The sequence below is a fragment of the Folsomia candida genome, unplaced genomic scaffold (assembly GCF_002217175.1).
Source record: "Folsomia candida strain VU population unplaced genomic scaffold, ASM221717v1 Fcan01_Sc008, whole genome shotgun sequence".
NCBI lineage: Eukaryota > Metazoa > Arthropoda > Collembola > Entomobryomorpha > Isotomidae > Folsomia > Folsomia candida.
The window spans coordinates 5,082,436-5,107,643 of record NW_019091200.1 but is presented as its reverse complement, the minus strand read 5'-3'; the positions used below and the strand labels follow the sequence as shown (position 1 = coordinate 5,107,643).

The 25,208-nt window shown below is 36.9% G+C and overlaps 2 protein-coding genes across 3 annotated transcripts in view; one reads left to right on the top strand and one right to left on the bottom strand.

The window, feature by feature from the left end:
* The first annotated feature begins 15 nt into the window (after positions 1-15).
* On the top strand, positions 16-3,401 carry LOC110853567 (hemocyanin B chain). 2 transcript variants are annotated; one of them, XM_035854204.1, is made up of 10 exons: positions 16-151; positions 206-848; positions 1,162-1,417; positions 1,482-1,670; positions 1,739-1,867; positions 1,943-2,113; positions 2,215-2,218; positions 2,291-2,433; positions 2,892-3,131; positions 3,223-3,401. In XM_035854204.1, exons 1-10 carry the CDS (start codon positions 16-18, stop codon positions 3,364-3,366), a joined length of 2,055 nt encoding a protein of 684 aa, XP_035710097.1. In that variant the 3' UTR covers positions 3,367-3,401. The 2 variants fall into 2 exon arrangements, with proteins under 2 accessions (XP_035710097.1, XP_021957545.2); XM_022101853.2 differs by having other exon boundaries at positions 2,215-2,433.
* Positions 3,402-3,733: 332 nt separating this feature from the next.
* Positions 3,734-25,208, bottom strand: part of LOC110853566 — a 78,992-nt gene continuing 57,517 nt past the window's right edge. Inside the window, exons 4-9 of the mRNA XM_022101852.2 lie at positions 11,178-11,791; positions 7,117-10,780; positions 5,417-5,601; positions 4,990-5,344; positions 4,813-4,918; positions 3,734-4,326 (exon numbers count right to left, since the gene is read on the bottom strand). Of these exons, the coding sequence (XP_021957544.1) occupies positions 4,057-4,326; positions 4,813-4,918; positions 4,990-5,344; positions 5,417-5,601; positions 7,117-10,780; positions 11,178-11,643 (5,046 nt within the window). The 5' untranslated portion in view covers positions 11,644-11,791 and the 3' untranslated portion in view covers positions 3,734-4,056. The remainder of the gene's footprint in view (positions 4,327-4,812; positions 4,919-4,989; positions 5,345-5,416; positions 5,602-7,116; positions 10,781-11,177; positions 11,792-25,208) is intronic.

Here is a 25,208-nt window from a genome sequence, read left to right as displayed (position 1 = left end):
TTAGACAGCCAACTTATGACAAAGTTCAATGCGAAATTTGCCATTATAAAAAAAACAGCAATCATGAAACGCTCATTCTGTTATTTTTTCACCTTTATTAGTTCCCTAATTTTCCAAGCTGCTTCACAACAATCACAACAGACTTTAAGCGGTAATTAATAATCTATTCTTACTAAGCTATCTTTAATAAGTACTAGCTAAACAGGTGACGCTGCCACTTGGAAGTCGAGACAAACTCAGATATCCAACTTATTCCATTTCATCTGCCCCCGAAACAAGGACCAGATAAATGCCGTCATGTCAGATTTCAACCCTTTAAACTACCTGAACCTTTACAGTAACCCCACCACTGTAAAGGAATACATTGAACAACTTCATGCAGACCAACTTTACAAGAGGTGGGATACCTTCATCAAACGATGGAGACATTTGGACGAAATGACAACAATCTTCGAAATTCTTTACTTCATCGATGTGTCGCAACCCGTCGGCTGGGATTTATTTTACAACACGACGTCCTACTTATCTGTCCGGGTCAATGTGGGACAATTCGTCTGGGCCACGGGGACACTGTTTTCTACAAAGTTTTTCGGATTATTGTCCCCACCCGTATTTTATGACACGCTGCCACAGTTGTACACCCGGAAGGAAGTGATCCGAAGCATGAATCGGCTTCCGGAACCACCTCCGCCACCTGCTGGACATGTCGACGTGTATGACGAGCCCGCCTACTGGATACAGGACGCGAGTTTGGAGTCATTCCATTTTTGGTGGCACACTGACCTCCCGAACGTCATGGATAATAAAAAATATGGCTTCGTGTTGGACAGGAAGGGAGAGTTGTTTTTGTACGTTTACCAACAAAATAATGGAGTGGTGATGGAGTATTACATGTGACAGAGGTCAACGCCGACGAATTTTCGGCGGTGAAGGCGCAAAATTTTTGTGGGTTTTCGGAGACGCGGGGCGGTGTCCAAGATGTTGAAGGAAAAGGCAATAATTTTTTTTCGGCAACTGCGACGCGTAAAATGCTTCCGACCTCCCGCGCCATTAGATCAGCGGCGTCGACCTCTGTTTTGTGACCGCCGGACAACAAATTATTCCTACCACATTATTACCAAATATTCATTCTCGCAGTAATTCTCACCCGTTTGTTTTTAGCTACACACATCACCAGCTGATGGGACGCTATTTTGCGGAGAGACGCTCCAACAATTTGGGGGACATAGAGCCAATTTCTTTAAGTGATGATTTCCTGCTCAGGAAAGGGTTTGAACCAGTCCGCTTGAATTATGACCTTGGCGAATATCCGACACGGGGCCCTAACATGTCGCTAAAGCCACAGGAAGGATTTCAAATTCTTAGAGACTCCGAGACTCGCCTTTTGGAAGCAATTCAAAACGGATATGCAATAAATGTGAGACGCTGCGCTATGCGCTATATATTTCCTCCAACTATATTTTTTTCTTACTTATTCTTAGGGAAATAGGGAAGCGGTCCCACTTCACAATAATCCAGAGTCCTTTGCGTCCGACATTTCGGGTAACGATATGTTTGGTGCTATCGTAGAATCGTCGACATCCTCGATAAATATTGACTATTATGGCTCCATTCATGGCGATCTGCACGGAAACATTGCTGACATCATTGATCCAAGATATCCACAGGAGGTGACGTTTAGTTTATTTGCAATTAACCATTTCATCATAATAATAATTAATAATTGATGCAATCGCAGTTTCCCATGCCAGGAGTGCAAGATCATCAAGAAGTCAACCTCCCGGACCCCACCTTTTACCAGATTCATCTCTACATAGACAACTTGCATAGACGCCACAAATACGCAAGTCCTCAGATACGAAGCGAAGTAATTGTTTAATAATAATCTGAGAAAATTTTATTTACGACGAGCTTTTCCACATTTTTTGGCATATTTTCCCAGAAAGAACTGGTCGTCTCAGGAGTACAATTACGATCTCTGAAACTGCAAAGGAAGGGGACCCTTGGTTGGAATATTTGGCCTTGGACGCCCAAGGTACAAGTACTCACGACATACTTTGAAGACGTGACGAGGGACGTGAGTAACGCTGTTGTAGATTGTAACAGACTTTCGGTACTTTTCATAACTTTTTAATTTTATTTTTTCATATTTTTAAAAATTTGGTAAATATATTTTTAATGTATTTAACAACAACTTGTTATTTGGTTTTTCAGCAGGGTGAAATATTTCAAACAAAAGTACAACAACTCAATTACCACGAATTCGACTATAAATTAGAGATATGGTCAGGTCACATGGGAGTAGAAAACTTCATTGCACGTATTTTCATGGCACCATATCTCGGAGCGGATGGGAAGCCTTCCTCAGAAGATGACCTTCACTGGAGCATGTTTGAAATGGACAAGTTTCCATTCGTTCTCAAGCCCGGATTGGTTCGTGTTGCATTTTTTTATTATGTGTAAACTTTTGTACAGTTACAATTCTCGGTGAAAAATCGGGTCATGCAATTTAGGAACAGTTTGTCCATGCTAGATGTCACTTTTCTTAATTTTGCAAGATCATTTTATGAAATTTTTAGTTTCAAAAATTACCTGAATTTTATTCTCTACGATTTAGTTTTGTACGAGTACGAGTTCTACTTTATTCCCTGAAAACCGGGGGAAGAAAATTTCGGAAAATTCCCACGCCCTGGAAAAAACAAACCCAAAAAATGCTCGAAATTCCCTGAAACTTTAAAAATCTCTGGAAAGTGTTCGAAAATTTCCTAAATTTGGTCGAAAATTTCCGGAAACGTTCAAAATTTCTCCCCGCTATCCCAGCAAACCTATTTTCACGTTTCCACCATAAATCCAACCCACATATTTTTCTAGTCTGGTTTTTCCCCTGACAGAATCGCCTTACGAGACCGAGTGGTCGGAGCCTGGTGTGCGTGGGGCATGAGGACCAAAAACTTCGGAGAGCGTGTGGTTGGCCGCGTCATCTCCTTCTCCCCAAAGGAACGGCGGACGGGTTGGCCATGAAATTGTTTGTCCTCGTGTCCCCTGCCCAAGCGGGACAAAATGGGGGCGCCGTCTACACGGTCGACAATGAGATGAACTTTCCAGCTCTAAGCTTGTGTGGACATCCTTGGGTGAGTAGAAATTAATTCATTTTTTTTATGGGGTGGGGACAATTCTAAGCAATTTAAATTTCATGAGCTGTATTTTTCGGAATTTTTCTAGGAGAAATATCCCGACGATAAGCCCATGGGATATCCTTTCGATAAGAAAATTCATTTCGACCCCCCATTCGCGGCTGGACTAATAGGCCTTACAAATTATGGATTTTATGACGTACTAATAAAGCATGTCACTGTGAACTATTGATAATACTGATTAATTACTAATACTAATTAATTAAAGTCTCATGACGAAAATAAAATGCATAGTCGTAAGTTTATGCGTTTAAATTTAATAGGTACACATACATATTTATAATTCTCTCATCTATGATTTATTTCATTTAGGTATGTTTATGTTAATGACGGGCAATTAAATTATTTATATTAAATATTATATATTTCTTAACAAATATGATTTTATTTTTGCTATAATTTCTAAAAAATAAAACTCCCTAAGTATCCTAACAAACTAACCTTAATCAACATTTAGGCGACCAGAAGCCCAACTTTTTGTAATAATACGAAGGTTGTATGTATGTAATAAGGCACGGAAACACTTCTTGAAGTCATTCTTGCACAGAAATAATCAAGAAGATCAGACTCATAATTTTATTTTTATTTTTCGAAAAACATAATTGAACCATTTTATAACCTAATTAATACTATTTGAGTTACATTTTTAAAATTAAATGAATTTATTTTTTTACCGGATCCTTAAAATTAACGATTATCCTTAATAATGGAAGCTCTCATTTCCCTGTTACTAGTTATTCTCGTAATAATATTTAATTCTGTAATTGGCGTATATTAATCGTATATATTTCGTCTCAGATAATCTAACAAGATAAGCAATTTTCTCGATAAACTGCATTAGTTATCTGTTTAACTTTTCGTCTCAATTAACTGTAGTCGTAGGTTGGGGCGGTTTGAACGATACGGGACGATAACCTCTCGTCCTATTGTTACTCGTGTAGGGTTGGGCTTGAAATGGGGGTGTGGAAATGGGAGACAATGGGGCTTGGTTTTGCAAATTTTGTGTTGGAGGTGGTCCTTTCTTATTCGACTTTGGCTTCTTCCTGATGACATTATTCATCTGGGGTCCTATCGAGATCACGGTCGTGCTCGAAGTCATTCTTACCGGACTGGCACGGCTACTTGTTTCACTCTGTGAAAGACAAAAATGTACAGATTTTGAAAATAGAACTTGGGATTTAAAATTTGCCCAATTAAATTAGAGGGGACGCTTTTTAAATTACGTATGTAAGGCTTTAAGGGGAGGGAGGTGGTTTGAAAATTTGGTTACAAACCGTTACCGGTGGGGAGGGGGGTTTGAGGCAAGCGTTAAGTAACTTATTTTGGTGGCCGCAAAATGGTATTGAATTAAATTAATTATTACATTATCGATTTTTGTTGTCGTAAATCTTCCCTACCTATTTTACTTATTCCTTATTTACTAAGTACTTTAAAATTTATTCCGGCGTTAAAAATTAAAAATTCCTGGTTTTCATTTCTTTTGGGGGAAATTTTAATTTACTTTACGTTAGGAGGAGGGGGATTTGGGAAAGTGTTACAACAGGGTGTGGGGGTTCAAAAAATCGCATTGAGCGTTTCGTTAATTTACGAACGTCCCCAGAAATCTTATTCAATTTACCATTTGGTGATGGAAATAAGGATCCGTCGTCGAGGATGGTACCGGGCTCGCGGAGGGGGGAGGACTAGCAGAATACTGACGATAACTGGGACCACTTGTCGTGGTGCTGGGTATAAAAAAATACATGATTAAGGTCACACCTACATAAACATAGGTCAAAATGGTGCAATATTTTACCTTTGTCTCACATATCCACCTCCCCCACTTGGAGACACCGTTCGAACACTGCTGCCCCCATTCAGCCTGCTCAGATCGCTGGTACTATTTCGAAAATTATCCGAGTTCATGGGTGGAGCAGAATGCAGACTCATCACGCTGGATGCACGCCCTCCACCAAGACCATTGCTGCCTCCCCGACTTAGTAAATGATGGGCCCAGTCACGCCTATAGTTGTCCCCGCCACGACCCGACGGACTGGATTGACCTCGAATTTGACCTCCGAATTGGTGCAGATTCTGTGCAGATCCGAGGACGGAATTGGGACGGTCGTCAGACGTCAAGAGGTGCACGGTGGAATTCGAACCGCCCAGTCCTGCAGGGAAATTAGAATTTATTAATATGCAAATTATTGACCCTTGACCTCAAAGTATTGAATAATACTTACTGGACGCATTAACCATGTACGGATGCGGTTTGACCGGGATGTCACAAACCACTTCGGGATGCACGGTGGCCGCCAAGGTCGTCGTACTTGACCTTCCGCTCACTTTGCTGCTCTGACTTCCGCCAGGCCTTCGCCTCGATGGGATTGGAAATATGTCAGACGAGGAGGACGATTTTTGAATAAATCTGAAAATCATGATTCAAATATTTAGCAGGAAATCTTCACAATTTTTTAAATCCCGTGGTCAAATTACACCCGTACCAAAATTAGTTTTGATTAGTACATAATTCGTAATTGTTATGAAACACCAGTTCATTCCCATTTTACATCAGTCTGTTAAGTATATATGTAAAACCGTGCAAAATTCTGTACAAATTTTTAGTCCAGGGTTTTGCAATTTTCATGCAAAACTGAAATTAGGGTTAGTCTGATTAGTTACCAGTTATACCAGATTAAATCCAAATTGATCCAAATCTAAGTAATTCATGTCATGAAGAAAACATACTTGTCGCCAAAAGACGTCGCGTCTGATTGACAGGATTTTAAAAAAATCGTCCCCTTTCGTCGTCAACAGGGTCTCATTTTACATTGGTCAGCGTCCAGCCCCACGTGTCCAACAAGTCATATTTAGTAAAATACTCCGTCATATTTCTCGTGAGTGACGATTTTACTCTTATTTTCATATTAAACTTATCAACTAATTTACATAATATGTGTGTTTAATTATCTTAAAGCTTATGTATGCATATCGTCACCACGTCACGTCACAGTCCATTCCTCCCTCGGTGACGATTCGATGACACGTTCCTTATTTACGACGAAACATTCTGATTTAACCAGTTTTCCTGGCTGCACACTTTTTCACGGTATCGTTCATCTCGTTATTTCGACAATTTGTGTGCATGGAATGGAATATTTTATGAAAAGTTTTCAATGGCACACAGGAAAACACAAAACTGGTCTTTTGCACTATGTTCGTGTCATCCTGGTTTTTGACACGGCGTAATTAATGGCATTCCTCTAATTTGGCTGCAGGTCGGGTATAAATCAAGTCGAGTCGGCTTCCTTTAAAAGCTTGCGTTTAAATTCGTGTCGCAGGATTTCTTCGTATTTTACGCAAAAATTCCAACCTTTTTTGGCACTTATTGACTTGTAAACCAAATAACAAGATTTTTTTATGGAATAAAATAAAATATTGTTTTCCTAATCCTGACTGTCGCATTACATATATTATTCTTAATTGCAGGTAATTGATGTAAGCTTATTTTTTTCATGGAAAACTGTGAAACACGTTTTATACAAAAAAATTTCAGTATTTGTGCAATAATTAGTTTGAAACAGGTGTGTTTTTACCTGTTTAACTAAATAAAATGGCACTAGATATATATATTTACAATTGCATCATTATTACTGTTAAATGACAAAAAATGTCCTATTTTGACTTAATTAAAACTATAAACACGTATACAATTAACTTTTTGAATGAACTTTTTTTATAAAAAAAAACATAAATATTTGTGCAAAATATTACTGTGCAAATCTGAAAAAAATATTTGTAATTTTTTTGACATCGTCTAATTAGTCGGAACAATTGTCACTCATTTTTCACGTAATTTTCCTTAAAAATTTTGTCATTTTGTGCCTGGTCCAAATTGTAGTCATTAAAAAAAATAAAATTTCCCGATTATTTAACTCTCTACCTTGCCGGACTTGGTGACTGTTGCCGGTGATGATTTCCGTTCTGTGGGGCCCTTCGATAGTCACAATATTGCCTCGTTTCTTGCCGATATTCGGACAATTCTTGCGTTTGGTGTCCACCATTTGAAGGAAGTCCACTCCTCTTTTTAGACGCACTAATCAACTCCTTCCTTAAATCCTGCCCAGTCCCGTTTAAATTTAAATTCGGTGGGGATGGTGACGCCGATGAATTACAGGCCGAACTAACCGTCACTGACGCCGGCGCTCCTTCCGGTTCTTGCCGTTGAGACATCATTTTATAATGATGGCTATTGTACTCTTGCTTATTGTTCGCAACTACCCGGGTATTTTTACCACTATCCAAATTTCCCGGGTTATTATTATTACTTTTCCCAAACTTTTTCGCCCCCACGATCACTGGAGGCTGATAAGCTTGCTGCGCTTCCTGCTCCTGTCTCGCTCTAGCTTCGTCCCGTCGCTTTTTTTGAAACTCTTCCTCCACCCGTTTCATCTCTTCGATCTCTCGTAAACGTTCCTCCTCCCTCTGATCCGCTTCACGACTTAGCTCCTCCTCCATTTTCCGCCTCTCCTGAACCCTCAGGGTACTCTGGAACTTGAACTTTTTCTTATTTTGGGCCCTCCGTTCTTCCTCGTCGATTTCACGTTGTCCCTTAATCGTCACATTACTGACGTGTTTCGTCTCCAGATAGGAAGGCGCAGACACTTTCCGGTCATTTCTCTCCTCCACTTGGATATGATGAATCCTCTCCTGATTAATATTTTGAATTTTAATATTATTATTATTCCCTGGGGGCGGCATCCTTTTAAAAAGTTGACTTTTCTCGCCCGAATCCAACGCGTCCACGCTCCTAGTTCTGCGCCAGTTTTGATTCTTCTGATTGAATATTTTCCTCGCGTCGTAGCTCGGCAGATACATGATGTGGTGGGAGAAGGGACGGCTCCCGTTAGGATGATTATCGTCACCATTATCATTATTATTGTGATGATTGATCATGACAGTTGTAGTGTTAATGATTGCATCAGTAGTTTTATTTTGAGGAAAGGTAGTCCCGATTTCTTGCTCTTTTTCAAATTCACCTTCCTCATATTGATCTAAATAATCGAACAAATCATCTCGCATCAATTCCTCCGAGTCGTTTTCTTCATCAAGACGGAGATCGAGTTCTTCTTCCTGATCTTCATAAGCGGAAGAGGAGAGGGAATTATTTATATTTTTATTATTATTAAAGTTCATGTTGCTTGGACCGTAGCCAATTTCGGATTGTGCAGTGGTGGTGGTGGTAAGCTTGCTCGGGCCGGAAGTCAGGTTTTTCTTCCTCATATCAGAGGAAGAATACGAGTCAAAGTCTTCATCTTCGAGTTGGATTTGGCACTCTAATTCGTCCTGGGAGGAGCTGGTTTGGTTATTTTGGAGGGATTTATTTTTATTTCGACCTGGGATGATTTGTGGGGGTGAAAATTGTTTGGATTTTTTTATCTTGTTGGAGGGTGGTGGGGGTGGTGGTGGCGGGTGTTTTGAGGGGACGGAGAATTTCTTGGAGGGGCGGAAGTAGTTGTTGAAATTAGTGTCACGAGTCTCTTCTTCGCCTCCGATGCCGATAAAGTTGAGGGAATTTGGCTCACTGCGGGAGAGAAACCAATTCGTATCGAGGCCGACGAAGCCGTGGGCGCCGCCCTTTTTGTGAGCGGCAGGAGAACGGAGGAAACGTTTTTGCGGACCGTTTTGCTGTTGTGTGGCGGGGGATCGACCGTGAAAACGGCGGTGGTGGTGGGGGGGATTACTGTTTAGTTCGTCGGAACTGCTGAATTTGGAGTTCCCGCCACCGCCGAAATATTTGGAGTCAGAGTCACTCACCACAGCGGAGGCACGTTTTCCGTGGAAAAGGTTGAAATATTTTGTAGCCGCGGCGGAGGGAGAGTTAGAATTTGAGGGGGGTGAAGGTTTCTGATTTTTTCCGGGTTTTGGGGGCACCGGGGGGAGCAGGATGGGATCGTTGTCTTGGTCAAAGTCGGAACTGGATTCATCCAAGTCTTGCTCGGGGGTCCAGCATTTCATTTTCCGGTCAGCCCCGACAATCCCGGTGGTTGATAACTTCGACATGGCGCCGCCTTTCTTCTTGTTCATTTTAACGTGTGGGGAGGAGGAGGAAAATTCGTCGTCGAAATCGTCATTGTAATCTACTCGGGGATTGTGAAGATCGTCTTCTTCCTCTAAAAGGAGCGGGATCGCGTTTGCCGGGGAACCTGCGTCTCCCGCCGAAATTCCTGAATCACCTGATCTCTCTGCCGATATTCTGGGCGGGGCTGATGGTCGGGTAAATCTGTGAAGGCGGGAATCCTCCCCGCCGGAAAGGTCCGGTTCGAAACTCATCCTTCCCCCGTTAGAGGAGGAATTGTTGGATCCGCGAGAGGGCGAATCGATCGCTCGCCATGCCGCTGTTGGTGAAAAACGGGGAAGTTCTGGACGTTTTTGTGGCAAAGTTGGTCTCGTCACGACGAGCGGGACGTCTAAATCGGATGACGAAAGGTCGGACGATGACTGATCGCGGGGTTTCTTCAAAGGCATTATTTTCTTGTTATTATTGACAACCGGACCGGCTGCGGGAATGGCTTTATTATTCTTCTTCTCGTTTAGCTCAAAAGACCCGCTATCTTGTCGGCGGTGAATTCCGTCAGAATCTGACTCGGAAGCTCGATTATTTGCCGTTATTTTCCCAGGTTTTGTAAGGACCGCCAATTTATTGTTATTACCCGTTTTCTTTGAATCCGCCACGGCCGAGTTCCTGGAACTTGAGCGGGACTCGTCGTCCAATTTTTGCAACATTTTTCGCCGGCTTATCTCCTTATGCAGGTCGGCCACGTGGGCTTGAGTCTGATTTACTTGTTGATGATTAGATTGCGACTGACCCATGTTATCTTGTTCGATAAGCGCTTGTTGCTGTTGCTGTTGCTGTTGCTGTTTTTGCTTAAAAGTTCCCATGTCCATGCCAAAGTAGAAAGTTTTCTTTCCATTTTTCTCCTCTTTGGCGTAATTATTATGTTTATTATTCCCCTTTGGCACAATTTGTTGATCCATTTTTCCCGCAGGGTTAGGAGCACGCATTTTATTCTTAAAATCGGGATCGACCGGATGCCTTTGTTGTTGTTGCGGGGAAGATTTTTCGATTTTTCGCGAATTAAGCTCATTACTCGGACTTGGAGTTACCCGCAAAGCGGGAGAATTCATGGCAGACCGGGATTCCGCCTTTGTCTTGAAGAGGCGGGATTTTATCCTTTGTTTGTTCTTATTCTCATCATGCCCCATTAGCGGGGAACCGTTTACCGGCGTGAGGAGGAGTTGACGTTGTGGGTTTTGTTGTAGTTGATACTGATAAGGGATCAAGAAGTTTGGGTTGGGTTGGTTATCGGGATAAACCGTGTTTGGCGGGGGTGGCGGGGCTTTTGACTTCTTTCTTGAGCGGATCTGCTTTTTGGCGGGGGATTCGGAAATTATGGTGAATGAATTTGGCACTGGAGGGGATGATGAACGGTCGTCGGTGAGCGTGGCGTCGTCATATTTACTGTTTGAGGAACGCCCGACATCCCGCAAGTCAGGTTCAGACCCGTAATCTCGACTGCGGGAGGAGGACGAGGAGACGGGGAGGCCTGAAATTGAGAGGAAAATTAGTAGGGGGAATAAATCACTTATTTTAAGGTGTGTCGGTCATTTCCGGAAAAAATAACATATTTTTCAAAGTGTGTATTAAGAATGATATTTTTTTTAGCTAGACTAGAAAAGCTACAGATCTTTTTTTAAATTTTTAAAACGAAATCATGGAATTTTTTTATTTTGGAAACAAAATCATGCAACTTTTTAAGTGATTTTTATATTGGCAAAAAAGCTAATTTTAGACTTGCATATTGTTTTTGTGCTAATTTACATAAATTTCGCAGGTTTTTGTCTAGTTTATAAATTTATCAATTTTGTGCGGATTTTTCACACAGTAGTGCAGACATTTTTTAATTTTCTAAAATCACCATAAATTTTTAAAATGCAACTCACCTGCCGACAACCCCATCCTCGGCATCATAACCAAATTAGGCGTACTCCTCCCACTGCTCAATCTCCCTCCCTCGTTCTCCATCCCATTTCCTGGGAACGAAACGGTACTCCTTTTCCTAATCTCTAACTCCAATTCGCCCAACTTCCTCCCCGAAATTGTCCCCCCGCCATGCAAAATGGCCCCATTTTGCGTCGCTTTGAGCAATTTATTCGGATTTGGCGCCACTGGAAGGACCTTTTGTGGCTGCGGCATTCCCCCAATGTAAGCTCGGGGCGGGAAATAGCCTCTCTTCATGCGATTCCGCTGTTCCGGCGTTTCCAGGGAATGACTCCACCCATCATCATAACCCGGACCGGGGTACCCGGGATGGTGATAACCCGGGTAACGCGGGCCATGTTTGTGATGCCCGTGTTGCTGATTGTGATGATGACCACCCCCGCCCCCAGTGGAATTTGAATTTCCCATGATTTCTTCCCACGATTTCGAACAACTTTTAAAAAATTCCGGCAGAATTTAGTCCCTCTTTATCCTTCCATTTGTACTATTTTTCTGGTTAGACAACATTTGGCGGGAGTTTCAATTTCTTCTTAGCACCAGTCTAGTCAAGTGGACACTGCGCAAAAAAGAGAAAACTTTCATTAATTTAATGCATGGATTTGTTACGTTGAAAGAAAAAAAGTTACATCACACAGACCAGACCACAATTTATTTTAAAGTCTAATTTGAGATGGACAAGTGTTTGTTACTGGCAGAGAATAAATGTGAGTAGTTAGTTTAAAAAGGTAGGGAGCTACTATTTTACTAGGCGAGGCTAACTAATGGATTAGCCATGCTGTGCTAACTCTTTAGCTAAACTATACGATTATCGTTTCAGAATATAAGCAAAGCAACAATGTAATAAGACTGAAAGTTGTTGCAAAAATATTGCTGTTGCCAAATGTAATAAAATTTTAAATTATACGAAACCATTTTGAGATGAATTTTAAAGTGTGCATAAATTCATAATTATACATTTGGACAGCGTCACAATTTTATTACTGTGTAGAAAAATTGAAAATAGATATTTTCCAAAAATAAGTCCGTTCTAAAATTTTACAAAAATTTAAAAAAAAACATCTCCCATTTTCATTCCATGTATAACATAAATACAAATTTTGCAATGCGAATTCATTCATTCGGACACCGTCATATTTTCATTCTATGCAAAAGTTGCAAATATACATTTCCCAAAAATCACTCAATTTCAAAATTCTTAATTTAAAAAAAAACATTTCATCACCCATTTTCACCGCATGTATAAAATTCCATTCATTCTTACACAAAAATTTGCAAATGTGACTCCATTTCGAAATTTTAAGCAAATTTTTGAAACTTTATTTTCCACCCAGTTAAAAATAACCTTAGTCCGCGTCGTCGTCGTCGTCTTACTCAATATAAAAATAACGCAATAAAAATGTACTTATAACCTGTTCTTCTTCTTCCTTTTAAATAATAATCTGGCGATTCGATAGGCATGGCTTGACACGGTTTTTCTCATTCCATTTTATTTTTATGTCTACCCTTTCAGCAGATTGTTTCATTTCATGATCGTATTTCAACCCTTTCATCGATCCGCTCAACTAACCTAAACTTTGAAATGATGAGATTTTACAAGAACGGAAATAGTTGCAAACAACTTTACTTTTTGATGAACGGTAGATATTCATCATGCCTCGTTCGCCATGTATATGCATGGAAATCTTGGCAAATTAAGGCTGATATTCTAATCCAATCCAATCCACCCAAGCAAGTAGCAGATGAATCCCATCCCATCCCTCTCACGGCATGGATGACTAAGTAACGAAACTAGGAGTGAAATGCATATTACAGATTATGTATTGTTGTGATGGGAAGATGTATTTTTAAAATCAGGCAAATTCATAATAGTGGAAAAAAACGGTAACTAGTGATCTAATCAGATTGCTTTTATAGTACGTTTATTTTAACTTGGGTAGTTTTGAGAATGAAAATTTACAAGAGGAAGATAAATTTCGGTTTCGTTTAAGATGAAAGTAATGTGATTTTAATAACTTGTTTTTTAGTGTTTGAACTGGTTTTATTCGGAAGGTTTGAAAATTGTATTTGTGGAAAATTAAATTGGTAAAGTTGGAAGTCGGTGGTGGTTTAGTGTGAAATGTAGGAATAGCAATAATTCCCAGGTACACTTTGAGGATATAAACAAAATTATGATTTGTACGCAAAAAAATATTTTCTAGTAAAATTGTATCACTTCGAGGATAATTAAACGTAATGCCAGTTTTGAATGTGCATAATTGCAAAAATTTTCATACTATTTAAATTGCTTTTTAATGTGTATGAGATGCATTATTTCTAAAGATTTCGGAACCTTTTACTAATAATTGTAAAGATAATTGTAATCACACCTCGTTGGTATGTATACACCGGTATGGATTTTGTAATACAAATTAAAATATGTAACACAAGTTATGCATATCAAAGATTCTTATGAATTTTGAGAAATTATGAAACAATGTCGTGTAATAATAAAAAAGAGGTAACTTCACCATCTTCACTTATTAAACTAAATCCAGTTAATTTAACCTCGATTCCTCGCATAATATGTATCCTGCTCAAAACGTAACGATTTTACTATCAACGCTTGTGCATGTACGTACAATGTAAAAAATGTCAATATTTGGCACATGCAAAAATATTAAATATTAAAATCCATACTTCCTTCCTTGTAGAAATTTATGGATTTTTTATCACACCAAATTTCAACATTCTTACATTTGTAATAGCAACAAGGAGTGAATGAAATCGATTTTACCAACATTTTGACTTCGAAATAATCAAAGCATAAAAATACATAATTAGAAAACATTTCCGAAAATCATTACCGAATAACAATGGCAATTTTGACACTAATAATTTCCGTCTAGTTTATCACCCACCGCATTATTGCGCTAATAAAGCAACTATGTGTCTAAATGGATAAAATAAGGTGTAAATAAAACCATCCGTAAAAAAAATTGGCTTTTCCTCCTTCCACAAACTCATATGTACTCGAGCAGTTTGAGGTTGAGTGACACCTGATTTGTTTCGAATTTTAGATTTTTTTAGAATGTTTGGTTGGTTGCATAAGTCAGAATTTTTTTTATGGAGTTCTACCTTGCACTCTTAAATGTTTGGTAGCAAAATCTTCTACCGGGTATTAGAAATCACTAATTTGCTTAATTCTGTAACAAAAATTATTATCAACGTTACCAACTTTTATAATTTACCGCAAATCAATGATAAATTTGAGCTTTGCCGCTAATCGGCACTAATCAGCACTTCTATTTTACACCAGAGGTCACGCCGTCAGAATCATTTTGTGCGCCGCCGCCCCCGCCGATAAATCTGATTTCCTATTCCTTCAACATTGGGACAAGGCCGCCGAAAATGGCCAAAATTACCGCAACCGCAAAATTGGTCGGCGTTGACCTCTGTTTTACACTACTACCAAATCTATACTTTCATACACAGCCACCACCGCCCGGTAACAAATTTTACACCAAATTAGTAAGAGTGCCCCAACCTTCCCATTCGATACACACACACACACATCTAATCAGTCAAAGACAAAGTACATCTTTTACTGGTTTAATGCGTCTCATCTCATCGCGGCCGACAACGAGAAATCTCAGACTTTTATTTTAATCCAAAACTTGCAAATTTAAGACTTGGTAAAACTTTAATTTATTTTTTATCCACTTTTCTGATGGATGGACAAGAACCATTATTGCGACGAGACTAATTTGACTCGTCGTCGTCGTGTAGTAAAAGTGATGCAAAATAAGAGTCACGATTTGCCAACATGACCATTTTCTGGATTGCATTGGACAAGAGAGGATGACAATAATTATCTCGGTGTGTGTCTCTCGGCATTCGCTGTGTAATCGCGTCCCCAAAAAAGAAGAAGAAGAGGATAAAACGTATCTGTGATCCTTAATGGATCTGACTTTGGGAGGTTTCTAGGGATAAAAAATAGTGGTGGTAAAGATGTCCGCAAAAAATGAGAGTATGATGATCACTCTACAACTCTTAGTTTTGGGCTTGGTCGCCGATCCAAGTATTCACTTTCTGGTCCAAAAAGTACGCTCAAAATAAAATTGTGACCAAATGTAGGTACATAAACAGCTAGCAGAATTATTTACCATACAGAACGGTATCAATAATTTGTACAAAGCTGGTAACAATTTACAACCGCCAGGAAGTGACATTTGGTGGGTTTCATCATTATTACCGTCGACATCAAACGTAAATATGTTGCGAAAATGCGAATTTTCAATGCGAAAATGCGAATTTTCAATGCGAAAATGCGACAAATTTTGTTACCAATTTATTTCTAATGTAAGAAATGATTCAGATTTTATGCTCAGATTTTTCCGTTTTAAAGACTTTGGACTTTGCAAATCTTATAAAGAACTGGAATAAATTGCCGCAGTATTCAGTGCAAAGTTGCATCGTTCGCTTATCCTTTTGTCCGGAATTGCGTTATCCATATCCATTACGGACAGATTTGCATAATCCATTCTTTTCCGCAATACTTTATTATGTATGTATCTTCATTAAATTATTTAAATCTACTCCACAACAACGAAACCTATGAACTGTAAGTAAAAGTCTGCCTTTCATCATTCTTTTTTTTACCAGGGACACGGAAATATTTAACGTTTTCTTCAACAATAAGCCGGCCAAGCGTTATGTTTAACAATCACTTAAAAATGTCGGATTATTAAACAAATACAAACAACAATGAGGAAAGAGTGACAGGATTTTCAGGAAAAAATAATAATTTACAAAGTTTATTCAAGGATTATGTAACGTGACGTAAGTAACGTTCCTTCGTTGGATGGAGGGATCATATCTCTTTGTCAAATATTTGTAAATCGGCTTGTTTTTTGAGGAGTTAGATGATTATTACGTTGAGGAAAAAAGTGCATATTTATTTTACCATTTTAGGCCGGAGCTGAATCAGGACTGAACTTTTTTGTAGATTGTAACGGGTTGTTTTCTTGGTTGAATGCATAATCGTTCGGAAGGGGACACGTTTTCGCTTTTTCTGGAGAATTTAATACCTAAAATGGACCCATAATTAAGGAGGGATTGACCATTTTGTAAAAACTTAGCCTAACAGTTTTGAAAAAATTGCACAATTTTTAAAAATGGGGAACATGTATCAGTTTTATCGAATCTACCCTCGGTAATATTTTGTTACCACGATACATTGTCCAGTTCTTACCAAACTGGTAAAAAAAGTTACCAATCTCTTCGGTATATTATACGTTAATATTTTAGAATTTTTTAAGAGGGAACGTGTATCAGTGTTATCGAATCTACCCTCGGTAACATTTTGCTACCACACTTCTTACCAAACTGGTAACAAACAACTACCAACCTCTCCGGTATACGTAATAACTAACCCATTTTACCAAATTATTTACAGATTTATCTATTTAGTACCAACATCCATCAGACAATTTATCCAGTCTTTTAAACCCTATATTTTACTATACCCACAAAAACACACTTGCATACACACAATTACACGCACTAAACCAAAGTAACCAAACTAAACCATCCGATCCACCCACCCAGAAAAGACCATCTCAACCAAAGTAGTCATTACGAAACATACACATTTGCACCACCACCACGACCAAAAACACCCATCAATTCGAAACTTTTGCTGCTAAGAAAGAACGCCTCCACTCCAAAACTTTGGAATGAAACCAATTCATGCAACGCCATAAAATAAAATAGGTCTTCGCATCCTCTCCGTCTGGCTGGACGAAGAGGAGATAAATACATATGTAAACTTGAATGGATATGAGAGTGAATTTCGGTCCGGTTGTACATACATAATTTACAACCTCATCATCGTCTTGGCTTAGCTTTGTGACAGGGTTTCCTATATATTGATTTTTCAAGTGGGGATTTTTATGTAAATTTTGAAACCGATTTTTTTTGCAAAATTTGAACGAAAAATTTTTGCGAGAAAAATTAATTCACATACGTCAAGTCCAATATCTACGTCTATGTTTAATAAGGATAATTCCTTAGATTTTTGCACACGTCGTTCTACTCATACCTTTAGCCAGCAGAGTTTTATAAAATAATTGTAATGAATTTTAACAATTTTAGGAATTTAAAAAATCTTGAATTAGACAAAGCATTTGTAAACGCGATAATTATTTATGTATGATCTGTACAATTGTTCCTGTGTGATAAAGAAACGTAGCTTGGCTATTTATTTGCTGATTAACTCTTTATTTAAAAAATGTCATCTATTTCTTATTTATTTCAGCAAACTTCGAAATTTCTGATTCCATTTTATTTTTTAAAAATCGAATCCCAATTTATTTAGACGCCCTAAATTTTCGAGCGTAAAAACGAACTTGGAAAACAAGGAAGACACGAATGTCAATACCGATTAGGAAGTGTTATCATCATTAACCATCGCTGTTTTTTGGCCTTGCTTTACTGGGTGTGTGTGTGTATATTATGCATTGGACTGGATTATGTAACATCACTCCGACCACCACCACCACCACCAACCCCAATTTAAAGAAGATTACATTTTAAAAGGGTGAAAAGACGGGGTTTACTTTTTTTATGTGGAAGTAACGTCGGTCGTGTGGGAGGACTGGATTTTTCTACCAGAAAGGACATGACACATGGCAAGTTCCGTGGTCATTATTTTTTACAAACTTATTTATTGCCTGGATTGGATTTTGTGGTAATGAACTACATGTTTGACAAAGATTTACGACTCGTTTTTGATAATTTCCTGTTAACAAAATGACATAAAAGTTGGCAAAATTGTGGTCAAATAAATTTATGGGGGATTAATTGATTGGTTTAATTGCGGAATAAAGTGATAACCTAATTTCAATTTAACTTAATCATCTAACAATTTTACGTAAAGATAATTAATTATTAAACTTATTAATGAATCTGATACGTTAAATTAATTTAACTAACTTGACAAAATCTGTAGACGCCAGTTACTTAGGATCCGGACAAAATGTGGAGAAATTAAAAGTGGAAAAGACAAAATATGGACAAATAAATGTGGATATCCCAAAAATTGGCGCAAGTTACTATCGAGTAAAGTATAAACCAAAACATTGTTTGTAGGCATCGATAAAGTTTCAAAAACTAGGATTACCTGCACATCTCGTATTATTCTCACCTCACCGTTACATACGCTACACGCTCATCCATCCATCTTTCGCATTTCTCAATTCGAAAACCAAACCCAACCACGGAGGAACAGGAATCCGATAACTTTAACAAAACCATATTTTCCGTCTCTTTTTCCTTCAATCATTAAACTCGCATCATTTCACCGACCGCTCCATCATTACTTTATTATCCCACATTCGTCATTATCCTCCTCGCCGACACTCTAAATAATTCGGTAATAAATTTTAATTCTAACTTCTGTTCATAAATATATTTTTTTTACCAATTTGTTAACTTATTAAAGATATAATAATTACACGCTACTTTGGTGGAAAATTTTGAATTTCTCTACAACAATGAGTACGATTTTGTGACAAATTTGAATTTCATAGACACAAATAAGTTACTATTTATTCCCTACATTCTTAGGAAGCTGGTATTAAATAGTAAATATATGACTTTACCGACATGGTAATAATAACAAGTCAACCCGGCATTAACAACATCTTCGTGGTTAACAAAATTCCGAATTACTAAACTTTTGTGTTGCCTTCAATATTCCTGATAAGTTAAATGTCATCCAAAGAACACGTTGTAATATTATATATGTATGTAATATTCGAAATTTGAATTTCGAATAATGCAACTTTTTTTGGCAAAACATGTTAAAAACTATTAGGTATAATTAAACAGTACGCTAACAACCTTTAATAAATACTGTAATTCCATCGTGGAAAGATAATATGGAAATTGCAATTATTTTGCAAAACTCAATATATCGGAAAATAGGGTTCCGAAATCGCGGCAGCGGCCAAATTCTGGTCCAAAATAATTTTTAAAATTATTTCGAGCCGTATCAAAGCAAAGGTTTGGTCAAAACTTGAATATTTCAAAATTAGCAAAAAATTCGCACATTTTGGCATTTATCTCGAAAACCATCCAACGACCACCCCAATTTTGTTACGGATTTTTGATCTACTCAATTTTACGCAACTTTTAAGGTATCTAACTTGAAAATCGTTAGAGCGCGAAAAAAACACTATTTCATTGTATATATCTTAATGAGCATTAGTAATTTTATTGTCATGAAAAATTTACCAACTACTACCAATCCGGTAGGAAATTGCTACCAAATCAATACACAAGCCGGGGTACATATATGACTCTACCGGCATGGTAATAACCAACATTGCTGTTTTGTAATATTATGCTAATAAAAAATTTACCAACTACTACCAAATCAATACCAGAATGTGACTACCGGATTTTTACAGCGTAACATAATAACAGATTATTACTACCCCCATTCCTTAGAGTGCGGTAATACCTACCAATTATTTGCAACCAAGTGACGCAACAGCAAAAAGAACTCGTGGCAATAAAAGTGACGAAATAAAAATTAAATCACCTCTCATCGGTGACAAATGCTCACTCATTCGGTTAAATTTTTTCTAACTCCCCCAGAGTTTGATGGGTGTCAACAACCAGTGACTATCGAGCTGAGCCCAACTTATTCGAACCTTGAGTTGGTAACTGTTCATCTCACATTTTTTAAATTTCTATTGTCCTTTCTTCCGCTCCTCCTTCTTCGAGTAATTAACTGTTCATTGGTTTGGTTTTTGCTCAGTGTTTAAAAATAATGGAGTCATTCACGTCAAATTTGACAAATTAAGTAATTAAATAGTGTATAATTTTTCGGCTCAAAATTATTTATCTCCAAGATGAGCGAAGGTCATAAGTACCATTATTTTGCAAATAATTAATTTCGCAAAGTTCGGCCCAAAATAAATGCGAAAAAATTTCATGAAACCGTTTAACGCAATGAAAATATCGTTTTTTTAGTAATTCTTCTTCGGTTGGAGGGAGGAATTCGAGAATAAAACGGGAATTGTTAACCAGATTGAGTTGGCAAAAATGTTTGCAATATTTCCTTCCTCGTTGAAAAGATTGGAATTTGGGTAAAAAAGGAAAGACACATTTCGCAAAATGAAAAAAAAGACGGAACAACCAAGAACTGTACAATTATTGGAAATTGCTGATACTCAATTGATCCACCAGACTGAGAGACTAGACTTTTGCAAAAAATTGCCAATCTTATTATTGCGGTTGGTAGACAGTCGGTGGTGGCGGAGTATACATAATAATAATACGGCGAATTGTAAGTGGTCCCTTTTTTTGCAAACACGATTAAATTGGACATGTTTTTAACATTTTTGCAAAATTTTTGCAAATATTTAAGTACATATTTCGGTTACAGACAACGAAACAAAATTTCGTGGAAAATTGATTCGCGAATTTTACACCGAATTTGCAAGCATATATTTTTAAACAAGGGAATATTTTACTATTTATGAATGCCTCTAGACATGGTTTGCCATTATATCACTTCGTTTCGCGAAACATTTTTGCACACAATTGCTCCTGATTTATTATTTGACCTTGCATCTCCTCTGTTCTTCGCCTGGACAGGGAAGATTAATGAATTCTTTTTATCCACTTTCTCAGAAAATGTAGCAATTTCGTCAAATTTTGGATTTCATTTCATTCCAAGATTCACATTTGCAACAATGAGCTCGACTTGATTATCACATCATCATTCATCACATCTCATCATCACATCACTACTACTTAACTTTATGCGCCTCAACTACTCAGGTTTTCTTGATTTCGGCCCAAGATAAAATAAAAGTGGCACACTAAATAGTACGGCAAATGAATATGCCACCACGCATAAATGCAAATAAAATATATCGACTTGATAATACCAAGATATCTGTAATTTGAGTAAAAATAGTACCCGCCTGAACTTGAAACGCTGAAAAATTAGGATTTTACAATAAAATGACTATTATTTTCGGGGGAATTAATACTTTATTAAATGGAAATATAATTTAAAGAAAATTCTAATTTATTACCATACGGTACGAACTAAAATACTTGCACACTATTTTTGACACACGAAATTATTTTCAAAATTGTCCATAGTGAAAATTATGGATTTTAGTTACTGACCGATTGGACAAATTTTCAAATAAACATAAAATTGTTACCACCTTGATAGCAAATTAAAATTTCGCTTCACCGAATTATTATGCAAAATTATTGCCAAACCAGGCAGTAGATTGTTACCAAATTGTTAAAAGTATATCAATAGTCTCAGAAACATATTAATAAAAACCCCCATTTTGTCCCCCTATCATTTAGAGTGTGCACAAAAAATCCGTATGATACGAGTCTGCACGATGGACCAAGTAGAAAATTTGCTCTTTAATTTGACAGATTACAGGCTTCCTCGACTCCTCCTCGTATTAAAATTCATTCCATATCCACTTCAGTGCAGAGAGATATGCTCAAATAATAATAGTAATGAAATTGCTACCAAATGCAACAAAAAATTGTCGACATATTCGCAAAAATTGTTCAAGTTCAATCTTCCTGTAATAATAATTGTAATGATATGCATGCAATTTTGAGTACGAGTAATTTCAAGAAATGCAGTTTTTCGTCGTGACTATTATAATTTTTGTAAACAAAATAAATTGGCAAGTTTCGTCTTGATCAGGGCAAAGGATTTTGCGAGGGAAGAATAAATAGTTGAAATTTTAAAATTTTGGGGGTATTCATCACAAATTCGCATTTTCGCATCGCAAAATAATTTTGCAAAAAAAAATCTGCGAACTAAATACTAGCCTTGGAGATGGCAAGTTTGGATTTTCAAGCCAGAATTTTTTGCGAATTTTTTTGCCAACGCTGCTAACGATGCGAAATCGTAATGAATACCCCCATTGACTTTTTTTGCCAAATATATGAAAAAATTTTATCCATCCATATCTTGCAAAAACTGAACATATTCAGTTGTCTTTCTTCTACCCAAACCATTTCCAAATTCCCAACCTACAATTTCTCAACTATTTCACAAATTCCTTCCCCTGACACATTTCCCTCACAAACAACCTGTCACCAGTTTCAAAAATGTTTCATTATTTGTCGATTGCCAATCTTGTCGTCGTCATCATCAAATATGCGCACGAGGCTCTTAAACAAATTCAAATCTGTGTATCTTAAATCTTAACCAGCTACGTGAAGAAAAAAAAACATGTAAATAACACAAGTCTAAATTTAAATGGCACACTCATTTTCATTTCATTTTATTACGCAATGCCAGACAGACGATGATGTTTTAATGAGTAACAAATAACTTTATTTAATGCGAATCTATGTAGGGAACGTCCATATGCTACGTCATCAGAAAAACGCCGATTTTTATATCAACTATCTTTCCTATCCTTATCATACCTGTTCAAAAATTTAGTTTTCATTCAAAAATCAGTCATCATTTCCGACTGAAGATTTTCATTCACATTTGCTCATTTTCTTTCAAATTCATTTCATTTCACTTCATCGGACTTCATTTTTTACTTCGCCAGGGTGAAAAATGAAATGAGTGAAAAATCCTTTCATTCACAGTCATCCATCTGAAATGCCGGAATTTTTCAATCATTTTCATTCAAATTACAGGAAATTCATTTTATTCACTACCACTCATCATCGTAATCACTCAAATGAGTGAAACTGAACAGGTATGATCCTTACTCATGTTAAGCTTAACACAGATAAGATAAACGACCGAAAACCACCCAACCACCTTTTTGATAACGTAATATATGGACGTTCCTAACGCCCTGCCTGCACATACACGACGAAATGACGGATACATAAATCAAGCCCCTTTCTATTTGCAGTCAAAATTTATATTTAACCATTGCTTACACACGTCGCTTGCTTAACCAGGGAACAAAAGTAAATTAAGTTGTTTGTTAAGCCAACATCACATATTGTAAAGTAATGATTGGTTAAGAATAATTAAAAGAAAACGAAACTCTTTCAAATGAATTGGTTAGCATCAATTCATTATTATGCATTTATTTACTGACAATTTGATGAAGATGAATTTCACTGTGAATAGCATTTCAGTAAGTTTAATTGAGTAAGTGGAAATGGTAAAAGTAATTATTAGGTAAGTATTTAAGTGTGTGGTATTAATTATTATTGTGTAATTAAAAATTCTTGGATTTGTAAACTACAAACTGTAATTGCGATGTGATATGGATTTTAAAGTTGGGAAATTGTATGTCGTATTTACAAATAAATTTCTAGAACCAATACGAGAAATCTTGTAGTTTTTGAAGAAAATTGTGTGTAAACGGTAAAATATTTCGTTTACAGGTTACATGTTTACATGAAACTCAAAAAAATTATGCATGTTTTGGTGAAAATTGTGGAAAATAATTATTTTTAATTATTTGTGTATATAACGAGTTACAATATTGTAAAAACCTGTAATTGTTGTGCTTGTACATGTATACGGTCAAGAGGTTAAAGTTCATGTATAAAATGCAAAATGGGAAAAATGTAATTTTTTGCAAATTCCTGGCAAAATTAATTTCTTCATAAAAATATTTTCATTCTATCCTGCAAAAAACTGAAACATTCTAAACAATTTTACATAAAATTAGCCATTGGGCCAGCAAGTTACACAAATTCGCAATATCTTCCACATACTTTTTGAATTCAATATATTTCAAAGAATTACAGAACGGCATCGGGGAGTTTCAAAATATTTAAAAGAAATTTCAATTATTGAAACTTTCATACGTTTAAAAATAAAATCATATCTAATTACGCAACTGCATCGTAAAATGTGTGCCAAATTTCTTTGAATAACGAATAATAGTCTAAAAATCCAATAAAATTCAAAATGAAGTTCCCGGACGCCATTAAACACTTTATTCTGCTCAATCCAACGCCATTAATTTCCCAGATCATTTTGGCTTCACTTCTCAAATCGGGTATGATAACCTTGTTAATTGTCAAGGATTATAGGTCTGTTGGCCAACTTGACAAATTATGTATGTAAGTAAACCATGTCCATAATTTTTGTCTACTACTATGTCATTGTCCACTTGAAAACGGGATTTAAAAGAAATTGAATATGTATTTCTTTCAGTTTTTGGCACTAGAAAAAAACACGATTGAATTTTTACACAAAATTTTTACATTTTCTTGGATAAACAAAACACCTAGATTTTTCAGTTTCTTAAATGCATACCTTATCTTGAATTAATAATCACCCAAAAAACATTTATCTATGATAAGGGCAAATATAAAACATGCAGGAACACGTATGGCGTGACAAGCTCACGATAAAGAGATGCAAATTACATCAAAAGTTACCCACACACCAGTCAAACTCTCTTTTATCGCTATTTTACTAGTTTAGTCAGAATCGGTCAGAGTCTGAATTGAATACGAAATTTAAATTTTAAAAAATACAATGGAAAGCAGCAATCCAAAGGATGTAAGTTACACACTCGGTTGCATTTTTTAAATCAAGGGAATTTCAAGCCAATAATTTTCCATTCAGGGTGGAATTGTGTCATGTCACACACAGATTAAAGTACATGCATACAAAATCCGTACAAGATTTTCCATAATTTTTTTTATACAAAATTCGTATAAATTTCTAAAGAAAATTTCCCATCTAATTTCCCAAAAAAATGCAATCCAGTATCTCCACGTGGACAATAAAATGGTTAATAAATACACGTGTCTTAAAAAGCAATAAATTTTATGACTTTCGGTAATAAACGTTATTACCACTGACCAGAACTTGGGATGAATTGGATTAACTGACTCGATCCTTATTTACCAATTGGTAACTAATTATTACCATTTTGTACAAAATTTTAAATTTCTACGCAAAATTCATATGTTTCCGTACCAAATTACAACTTTTG

Excerpts from the sequence above, each read along its gene's own strand:
- LOC110853567 (XM_022101853.2), top strand. The coding sequence starts at position 16 with ATGACAAAGTTCAATGCGAAATTTGCCATTATAAAAAAAACAGCAATC. Across the intron at positions 1,418-1,481 it reads AAAACGGATATGCAATAAAT|GGAAATAGGGAAGCGGTCCC; the intron begins GTGAGACGCTGC and ends ACTTATTCTTAG. Across the intron at positions 1,868-1,942 it reads GTCCTCAGATACGAAGCGAA|AAAGAACTGGTCGTCTCAGG; the intron begins GTAATTGTTTAA and ends ATATTTTCCCAG.